Source organism: Nicotiana sylvestris, chromosome 8 (genome assembly GCF_000393655.2).
Source record: "Nicotiana sylvestris chromosome 8, ASM39365v2, whole genome shotgun sequence".
Taxonomy (NCBI): domain Eukaryota; kingdom Viridiplantae; phylum Streptophyta; class Magnoliopsida; order Solanales; family Solanaceae; genus Nicotiana; species Nicotiana sylvestris.
Window position 1 is genome coordinate 138698574 of NC_091064.1, and position 10311 is coordinate 138708884.

Consider the following 10311-nt stretch of genomic DNA (forward strand, 5'->3'; position numbering starts at 1 on the left):
ACGACAAGAATTCAAGAATATGAAGTTTTTCCTAAAGGTTCTGCAGCCTCCCGAGGATAAGTACAGACGTCTCCGTACCGATCCGCGAGACTTTATTAAACCCGCTTATGATTAGTGAGACCAATGTAACCTAGGCTCTGATACCAACATGTCACGACCCAAAAACTGACCCGATCCTGATGGTACCTATCGTGATCCTAGGCCAGCCAACTATTACCCATTTACTCCATTTTTCAATTAAAGACTTAAGAAAAATCATATTTTTAACATAAATCCAATAAGTTAAAAGTAGAAATCAAATCTAGCGGAAAGAAATATAAGCCCAACCTCGGGTGTCTAAGTCATGAGAAAAATACTACAACCGTTTGAAATAACCAAGACTACATAGTCTGAGAAAAATCCAATAAAGGTACTACAAGGAAGGTAAGGAAGGAGAAGGCGGAACTGCCGTCACCAAGCAGCTACCTCGCAATCCACTACAACATTATGCATTTATAGCTACGAATTCTCAGCTACGAATATAAAATTTGTGGCTATTACGTAGTAATAGCCATAAAAATTAGAGTTTCGTGGCTATCCACAAATTGCTAAAATTTCTTAGCTACAAAAATTAAATTGGCAAAGCTAATACCTCATTTTTGCTATAATTAATTTATGTCGTGGCAATAACTGCCTAAATAGCTACAAATTTATTGCTACACTAAAATTTTGTAGCTAATTATTAGTTTTTGCCACATATTTGAACTACTGTAGCAATAATAATCTTTTAGCCATGACAAATTATGTCAAATAAAATATTGAATATTTTTGCTTGAAGTTATAAAAAGCATGGCAATAGTGGGGTCAATAGCTACGATGGAATATCATGGCAAAATAATATAGCCACGAATTTATTTAGCTACAATAAGTATTGTAGCTAATTCTAATTTGTTGTTATGCATTTGACATCACAGTAGCTATTGTAATATTCTAGCCACAATATATTTGTTTGCACATATTTTATAGCTAAAAGAATAGTCTTGCTTCAATTTTCAAATCTCGTAGCAATTGTTGGGACATAATAGCTACATTTATTTGTCATAGTAGCTACATGTATTACAGATTCGTGTTGAAACCGTGATGTGCTAAATTTATATACAACATGGAATCTACATGGTCCAAAGATGTTGAAAACAATTCATACATAATTACAAAGGTGGCTTACTGTGGGAGTAAAACAATGCCACCATTGAAGAATTAACATCAATATATATAGTTGCTCATGCGTGCTATACATATTTTAATCTTAAACTAGTAATCTTTTAGTTGTGTTTCTACCAAAAAATCTGGTGTGTCGTGTTGCTCTTTTCCTTGGAAGAAATCTTAAAAAACCATGTCTTGGGTGCTCAAACTTGCGATGCGACACTCTTCTTATCTTACCTGTAATAGCTGGAAAAGAAAAGGCTAAGTGGCCTCAACCTTAAAGGAGTATCATAAGCCAACCACCTAAAGAGTACTCCCTTTAGCTTAGTGTGAGAAAAACATTATTTCAAGTAAGACAGAAAATTAGTTTTTACTTTTTCACAACATACAACTGGAATCTCCACACAAAATAATGTCCTTATAGTAGTTTGATAAATGCCAATAACCTACTACAAAAACTGTGTTTACATTAGGAATATAATAACACACATATTAGTAATCTTAAACTAATAATACACTACTCTAAAATCTGGAAAGTAAAAATGTCTGCTCTGGGTTTAAATTACTGATTTTGGAATTCTGATTGAAACCACCCCAGAAAAGGAACTAGAGTTAAGAGAAGCAATCCCATCACAATCTCATAACATCCATCCCATATATTGCCTTGTTAGTCCCTTTATAAGGCAGAACATGAATTGAAAATTCGTACTAAATTTCAGTTGTCCATGCCTGGATTCTCATTAAACAAAGAAGCATAAAATTTAACATACTATAATTGGGACGACAAGCAACAAGCTCAGACCATTAACGGCATTGCCATGAGCACGGCTAAAGCTCAAGTATTGAAATTCACAGCTGATCAAATAAGAAAAGGTATCAACATTAATTGAGTGTAACCAAATATGCATCTAAAACTTCTAAATATTTATAGTAACAAATTTTCATCATCGGTTTCAGAGTCTGATTCGATGTCTTCAATAATATTATCAGCTAAGGTAACATCAGTACTGATAACATCGAGATCATTTCTTCTCCAATTTATAAAGTCTTCATCTTCCTCAAATGTACATGAGAAATTTTGAGCATCTTGTTGAAAAGTTTCTTCACTGACAGCACCACCCGTAAAATAAGTAGAATGACCATTCAAGACAATGGACCAATTCGGATGAAGATTATCCTTGACATAAAAAACTTGTTCTACTTGAGATGCAAGTACAAATGGTTCATTTGTTGCTAGCTTTCGGTTAGTATTAACACTAACAACGTCATGTTTATCTATCTTCACTCCTTTCCCAATGTGATCAACATCCATCCAATCACATTTAAATAAAACAATTCGTTTGCCTTCGAGGTATTGAAGTTCTACTATTTCAGTCAGAACACCATAATAATCTATATTTTGACCATTCATTATTCCTCGTACTAAAACACCACTATTTTGTTTTACTCTATTTCCTTCCAATTGTTTAGTATGAAACCTAAAACCATTTATTTCATACCCTTTGAATCTTTGGACTCCATCAAAAGGACCTCTAGCCAAAGAATACAACCCGCGACTTGCATGAGAATTGTTTTTCTTGCGTATTTGCACGATCTACATAAAAATAAATAATAAAATAATGATGCTAAAGAAGTATTATAAATAACATTAAAAATACAATGAAAACTTACTCGATGGAAAAACCAATCATCGAAGTTCATGTTCCTATTGTTCTGCTCGTACTCACTGTTTAAAATAATCATAATAATGAGAAAGGGCTAACAAAATTAAATTCACAATATATAATACCATAAAGAAACAATAACAACAATATGCTCAGTGTAGTCCCGCAAGTGGTGTCTGGAGGGTAAAGTATACGCTGACCTTACCCATGCCTTTAAGAAGGCAAATAGGATGTTCCCGGTAGACCCTCGGCTGAGGGAGGGGGGACAATAACAAGCAAACTAATCTGACAACCGAAGCAAACTACAAAACTAGTAGTAGGTAATGCAATCAAAAAATCGAAAATAAAAGACAACAATAAGTAGTAATAGAAGTCTAGGGATACCAAAAAGAAAAAACACGAAAGACGACAAATGATGTATCAACATGTATTTTTAGGAAAGTGTTCAGAGAAAAAAAAAGCACGAGAAGAGTTTGACATTTTCTTTTAGGTAATGATTTGATTATTACCATACAGACCCAAAGGAAACTTTTTAACAGGGAAATTGGAAAATACATGCTACATATCTAATGTGCACGTTACAGTAGATTCCTTGACTAATAAAGTTCTTACTAAGGCATTTTCACCAAGATGATTATAGCCACAACAAAACATCAAAAAGAGTTGTAACCAAGATGAATCGGAAAGATTTTAAACAAAGATCATAAACAACAAATCATGTGCTTATCTTCACTGGACAATACCAAAAAGAACTTTTATGGTCGAACACTTCTAACTCAAACTCTTATAAATGCTTGGATGTTATTGTAGAAACAATAGCATAAAGAAACACAATACCGTAGAAATGGTTGAACTTCTTCACAATTTCTCAAAACATAAAGATGCGCTTGTTTTCGCTCAACCTCTTCAAGAATTCTAGATGTATCGCTTAATAAAGGGCAACCCTTTTGCTTAAATATTGATAATCCATTGTATGACTCAGCATGATCACCTTCATAATTTTTGTCCACTGGATTATACCCTCTCCCACTTCCATGTAAATACCTTGAACAAAATATTAAACTTTCTTCAACAATATACCCTTCTGCAATAGATCCTTCAGGTCGACATCTATTACGAACATAACATTTCAATTTGCGCAAGAATCTACATGATATAAAAGGCAGTTAAAACTCATAGCATGATAAATTAAGTTAAGCTCTTAGCATGATAAACTAACAAGCCACAACAAATTAAACTGAAATTGTGAAATAGAAAAACATACCGCTCTATTGGGTACATCCATCTGTACTGTACAGGTCCAACAATCTTGGCCTCTTGTGGAAGATGAATGATCAAGTGCACCATAATATCAAAAAAAGCTGGTAGGAATATTTTTTCTAATTTGCTTAACGTTATTGGAATTTGAGCTACAAGCCGATCTAACACATCAACTCTTACTGTTTTTGAACACAACTCTCTGAAGAAAATACCTAGCTCGGTAATAGCAGCATAGACATTGTTCGGCACAACTCCGCGAATTGCAAAAGGAAGCAACTGTTCCAAGAGAATGTGAGAATCATGACTCTTTAGTCCATAAATTTTTCGATCCTTTACTTTTACGCACCGTGATAAATTCGAAGAATAACCATCTGGAACTTTAATAGTTTTCAAAAACTTGCATACTTTAGACTTCTCTTCCGGTGATAAAGTATAGCATGTTGCTGGATAATACCACTTTCCATCTCTTTGAGTTGGATGCAAATCTCTTCTTATACCCATTTCCTTCAAATCACGACGAACATTCAGATTATCTTTTGTTTTTCCTTCCATATCTAATAACGTCCCAATAATATTGTCACACACATTTTTTTCAATGTGCATGACATCTAAATTGTGACGTATTAAATTATTTTTCCAATAAGGAAGTCTGAAAAAGATGCTTTTCTTCCTCCAGTTATGAGTGGCTTTATCTCTTCCGTGTCTTTGTTTCTTCTGGGTCTTACCAAATTTAAAGCCATCCAAACTAGCCAACTGGTTTAAAATATCATCTCCAGAAAGAATTTTTGGAGCATGTCTTCTTTCTACTTCCCCATTAAAATCACGTTTATTACTCCACCACTTATGATTAGATGATAAAAATCTACGAGCACCCATGTAAGAAAACTTACGACCATACTTTAGACGAATAGACGGAGTCTCTTTATTGAAGGGCAAGCCAAAGCTCCCTTTGTGCTCCATCCAGACAAGTAGGCATAAGCTGGGAAATCGTTTATAGTCCATAAGAGTGTTGCCCGCATACAAAAGTTCTCCTTTCTCGAAGCATCATATGTATTGACTCCATTATACCACAATTCTTGCAACTCATCTATCAAAGGTTCTAAGTACACATCAATGTCATTTCCAGGAGCTTTAGGACCCGGTATCAACAAAGATAAGAAGCAATATGGTTGCTTCATGCACATCCAAGGTGGTAGGTTATACACAGTAATAATCACTGGCCAAGTGCTATGAGAAACACTTAAATTGCCAAAAGGATTTATCCCGTCAGATGATAATCCAAGTCTAACATTACGAGGATCTCTAGCAAAACCCGGATTAGATGCATCAAAATGTTTCCACGCATCGGAGTCAGCTGGATGTCTAAGAACCCCATCTTTCAAACGCTGATTATGATGCCATGTCATATCTGAAGCTATTTCTGATGACATAAATAACCTTTGCAATCTTGGTTTTAAGGGGAAATAGCGTAAAACTTTTCGAGGAACTTTGTTTTTATTCTTTCCTGGCGTTTCCCCATTAGTTTTTTGACCTTCAACTGATTTCCACCTAGACTCACCACAAACCAAGCAAGATTCTGCTTTTGCATTATGTTTCCAAAATAACATGCAGTCATTTTCACAAGCATGTATTTTTTCATAACGAAGACCTAAATTTCGAATCAATTTCTTTGCTCCATAGAATGATTCTGGTAAAGTTTCACCAGAGGGAAGAGCTCGTTTAATTAGCTTCATTATGCTATCAGTTGCTTTATCACTCAATCCAAAAAAACACTTAATCTGGAACAGTTCCACGATCAGTGACAACTTGGAGAATTGCTCGCATCCAGGATAAAGTTGTTGTGCAGCATCATCCAACAATTTAGAAAATTCAAAATCAGGTTCTGAGGTATCAACTTGTTTACGCTTAACCCCACCAGAATAATCCATGATATTAGGGCCAGCAGCATCATAAATCATATCAAATATATCATTATCCTGCTCATTTCGTACTTCCTCTTGTCTTAATTCATCATTGTTAGTTCTTTGCTCTTTAGATGCAAATTCTCCATGATAAAGCCAACGAGTGTACCCCTTGACTATTCCAAAAATTATTAAATGTTCCCTGACGTCATCTCTAGTCTTATGGAAAACATTGTTGCATTTCTTACAAGGACAAGGAATTTCACCTTCTAGTTCTGTATGCTCAAAAGCAAATTGAAGAAAATCATCAACTCCTTTTAAATACACATTGCTCAATCTATCGGTACAACGCATCCAAGTCTTGTCCATTTCAAATTTCCTACAAAGAAAAGAATAAGATCAATATGCATCAAAAAGAAAAAGATCCCAGAGTTGCAAGAGTTAAGCACAATCAGTATTCTAAAGCCCAAACATTGAACTTTCAGCTAGAAATAAACGGAAGACAGAGACTTCTGATTTTAAGAGACATTCCCTTCGCTTTTCTTTTTTCTTTTCCTTCTCCAGCAACGCTACATAAAATGCCATAAAAATGGTGGAGATCCAAGAAGTTTCGCCGACGAGGCATCTCCATTATTACCAAATTCAAACCCAAACCCGAACCCGACAAATATGACTAGGTACATACGAATATTCTCAAGATTTTGCAAGCTTTGTTTGTCTCTTAGTTTCTGTAGTTACTAGATTCAAGTATAACAACGCATTCCAATATTTTAATCCAGCGAAGTACATATTCCTTTGTTCTCCATCTGTTTGGATACTTTTCGTTATGGATTCGAATTCTCTAATTGCAACTACAATTTTACATGGCAAAGGAACATCCATCTGCTATTCTATTCTTAAAAAGAAAAGCAATAAGAAAGACACTTCAAAGACAAAATTAAACTTACTTTTGATGTCGCCCAATGATGCCAGATGAGAAATGAGAATGAGGTTAAACCTTTAGCTTTGAGAGAGAATTTTTTGGAAGAGGCCGTTTAGGGATTTCTTGATAAGATCCAAAAATGTGACCAAAATTGAGGGATTTCCTAGTATACACTTTAGTCCCAATACTTTATACTATATGTTTATGTTGTTAAAAATTATTTGATTCAAATTTGTTCTATCAGAACAATACCTTTATCAACCGAGTGTAATTAGAAGTGTTTATAGTTCGATTCAATTCAATTTTACAGGGTTTCACCGGTAAGTTTCAAGTATCTTCATTAGAAATACTCAAAGTATTCTAGCATGAGTAGCAAACTACAATATATTAAATATGTGTCACGACCCAAAATCTCACCATAAGTGTCGTGATGGCACCTAGTCTCTAAGACTAGGTAAGCCTATTATAATAACAATTCAAGCCATTTTTTTTATAATCGAAACCAACAACGGAAATAAATATACAACCTCCCAAGACAGGTAGTACTAAGTCACGAACTCTAACTAAATACATGAAATGATCTGAAGGAAATTAAATATACAATACTGCTCGAATAATAATTGACAGTACGATAAAAAGGAAAGACTCCAAGGTACTCGACGACCAAACAACTCTACCTTGAATCCTTGCGATCACACCCTAACTCTGTCTGAGTCCTGTATGCCCAGCTGCCTTTTTTCGCTTCTGCGTTGCCAACATCGATGCTACGTTTTAAAACATCGCACCTGCGATTGCGCAGGTGCGGAAGGTTGTCCGTATGTCCGACCTTGCTCCAGTTCTGCCCAGGTTGCTTAAAAAATCTTCTATTTTCAAACTTTCGCCAAAATTCGTTGAATTGCCCTACGGACTTCCAAATCCAAATCCAAACATGCGCCTAAGTTGAAATCACCATACGAAGCTGTTGGCATCATCAAAATTCCATTACGGGGTCGTTTGTTCAAAAGTCAAATCTCCGGTCAAAATTAAGAAATTTTTAGCCTTAGATTTCTAGATTCAGTTAAATAGTGATAATCTAAGTTAGGGACCTCCGAATTCAATTCCGGGCATACACCCAACTCCCAAATCACGATACGGACCTAACGGAACTGTCAAAATACTTATCCGAGTCTGTTTACTCAAAATGTTGACCGAAGTCAACTCAGTTGAGTTTTAAGCTCTAATTATACGGACTACGCATGCAAGTCGAGAAATGATTAATAGCGATTTTCAAGGTCTTAAAACATATAAATGATCATTTAATTTAAAGATGACATTTTGGGTCATCACAATATGTTTCCTTTCATATAATTCAGATTTATCTTTTTGAATATTTAACCTCCTATAGAATTTATTCTTGAGTCCCAGCTTGGTTAATATCTTTCCACTCGTGTGATTTATATTTTTTCGTCTTTGCTTGGTTTCTTTTACGTTATTGCAGAATAGCTGATGGATGTTTACTCTAGCCATCTTTTATTTTATTTTTTACTTTATCATCCTTTAAACAATAAAAATATTTAGAGAGTTTTGTTAGTATAGTGGACGAGTAAAAGTGAACGAAGGAAGTATTAAATCTTTTTCTTATTAAACTATCTAGGTAAGAAGTCCAAATATTTAGATATTTGAAATTGATTAATATTTTAACTTATGTGAATTGAACTAATTGAGAAATAAATCCGTTTTACAATACTTATAAAATCAATATGAGAAAGATTTTATAGGGTGCCTACAATTGATTTCTTATTGACTCGAAATATGGGACATACAATCACATATTAAGTTAAATCTAAATTAAAATAGTTTCAACACAATAATTAAATATGCATTCTAATTTTATTATTCTAATCATACAAAAGAATTAACCCACGTTAAATTTACCACCAAAATAATTTGATAGCCTCCAAAGTAAAAATGAAAGATTCCCTCCACATTTTTATCCATGTTAAATTTAGCACCAAAATAAATTGATAGCCTCCAAAGTAAAAACGAAAGATTCCCTCCACATTTTTCCCTCTAAATATTTTGTCCTAAATCAAAGCCTACTTTTCTATTAAAGAGATTATGAAGAATAAACTAAAATCACGTCACTTTTCTATTAGAGAGATTAGAGAGCAAAAAAACCCTAAAGCACTAAACTCACAAAAGAAAACCAAGAACGGAGGGTTAGGATTTTTTTTATTACTTATCTTGTCATCCCTAAAAGCAAAGGTTCTATTTTCTTTCTCTGTCTCAGTCCCACTTTCAACCTTTAAATTTCTATTATTTTGTCTGATTTTGTAGATTTTGACTACTTTTATTGTTCTTAAATTATCGGCATATATTACCTTTTGTTACTTTTTGGTTCAATTTTATTAAGAATTGAATTCCCGGTGATTGCTTTTTGTGAGACCTTAAAACTAAGAAACTTACATCTTTTTCTGTGTTACTTTCAAACTCATTGAAAAAGATGTGGTTATATGATGGGTACAGATATTTTTAAAAGTTCTAAACTTTGTTGCTACATATTATATTTTTTAATTGAGTTATTTGATTTTTTAGTGTTATGATTTATCGGCATTCGTAGTTGACTTGCTTTGCTCAAATTTATTTTCTTTATAACTTTATCTAATTTGATAAAATTTACATTTCGAGGATTTATTTAATTGTTAAAGTTGGTACTTAGTACTTATAACAAAGATGATGATGATGATGTATTTTAGTGTCTTACAAATTCTTGTTTGTAATCAGACATGGGTAGGAATGATCTTTGGAAAAGAACTAATCGCATAACTGATAATCATGAGCCGGAAACTGTTATGAGTTCTAAGAAAGGATCTATTATTCAAAACTTGCTCACGCAACATGCAGAAGAACTTGTTTATCCAGGTAATTCCAATATGACTATTATGCAATATTGAATTTATTATTAAATCTTTTTTTAATTAGACAAATTTGTATCTTTGTTTAATCTTATCTAGCTAACTCATGTATCGTCAATAATTTTTTAGGAAGCATGGACATGATAAGGGAGAAAGAAATTATCTATCATTATGGTGTCCATTTTATATTTTCCCCTACTAGAAAATATGTAGGTGGACATTTAAAGAAAACAAATATTGATGTTGATTTCATATCTTTCTTTGATTTGTTGGACGAGTTAAAAGAGCATTGTAATTTCAATATTTGTGAGGGAGACAAGTTCTTTTATTTGAGAGGTGATAAAATTATTAGTGATTATGATGGGCTAGTTGAATGTCATGACGATCAAGATATTAAGAACATGCTTGTCAGTTATAAAATGCATAAAGAAAGGCCTATTGAGATTTATACACTGCTGAAAAATGATATTTTTATGAGTACTTCTCTT

General features: G+C 33.6%; 2 protein-coding genes across 2 annotated transcripts; both read right to left on the reverse strand.

Moving 5' to 3' along the window:
• Nucleotides 1–1922: 1922 nt before the first annotated feature.
• LOC138876455 (uncharacterized) lies at nt 1923–7094 on the reverse strand. Its single transcript, XM_070155393.1, has 5 exons — nt 6955–7094; nt 4111–6386; nt 3684–3992; nt 2854–2908; nt 1923–2776 (listed from the first exon to the last, which is right to left on the reverse strand). Exons 2-5 carry the CDS (start codon nt 5106–5108, stop codon nt 2108–2110), a joined length of 2031 nt encoding a protein of 676 aa, XP_070011494.1. The 5' UTR covers nt 5109–6386; nt 6955–7094; the 3' UTR covers nt 1923–2107.
• Nucleotides 5190–6592, reverse strand: LOC104247468 (uncharacterized). Its single transcript, XM_009803492.2, has 3 exons — nt 6480–6592; nt 5289–6386; nt 5190–5193 (listed from the first exon to the last, which is right to left on the reverse strand). Exons 1-3 carry the CDS (start codon nt 6590–6592, stop codon nt 5190–5192), a joined length of 1215 nt encoding a protein of 404 aa, XP_009801794.2.
• Nucleotides 7095–10311: the final 3217 nt, after the last annotated feature.

What these genes read in the sequence shown, in the direction of transcription:
- LOC138876455 (XM_070155393.1), bottom strand. Translation starts at nt 5,108, where the DNA reads ATGGACTATAAACGATTTCCCAGCTTATGCCTACTTGTCTGGATGGAG. An exon ending in GAAGTTCAACCATTTCTACG is followed by an intron (nt 2,909 to 3,683) that starts GTATTGTGTTTC and finishes TATTTTAAACAG; the next exon opens with TGAGTACGAGCAGAACAATA. An exon ending in ATGATTGGTTTTTCCATCGA is followed by an intron (nt 2,777 to 2,853) that starts GTAAGTTTTCAT and finishes ATTTTTATGTAG; the next exon opens with ATCGTGCAAATACGCAAGAA.
- LOC104247468 (XM_009803492.2), bottom strand. Translation starts at nt 6,592, where the DNA reads ATGGCATTTTATGTAGCGTTGCTGGAGAAGGAAAAGAAAAAAGAAAAG. An exon ending in TTTCTAGCTGAAAGTTCAAT is followed by an intron (nt 6,387 to 6,479) that starts GTTTGGGCTTTA and finishes TTTTCTTTGTAG; the next exon opens with GAAATTTGAAATGGACAAGA.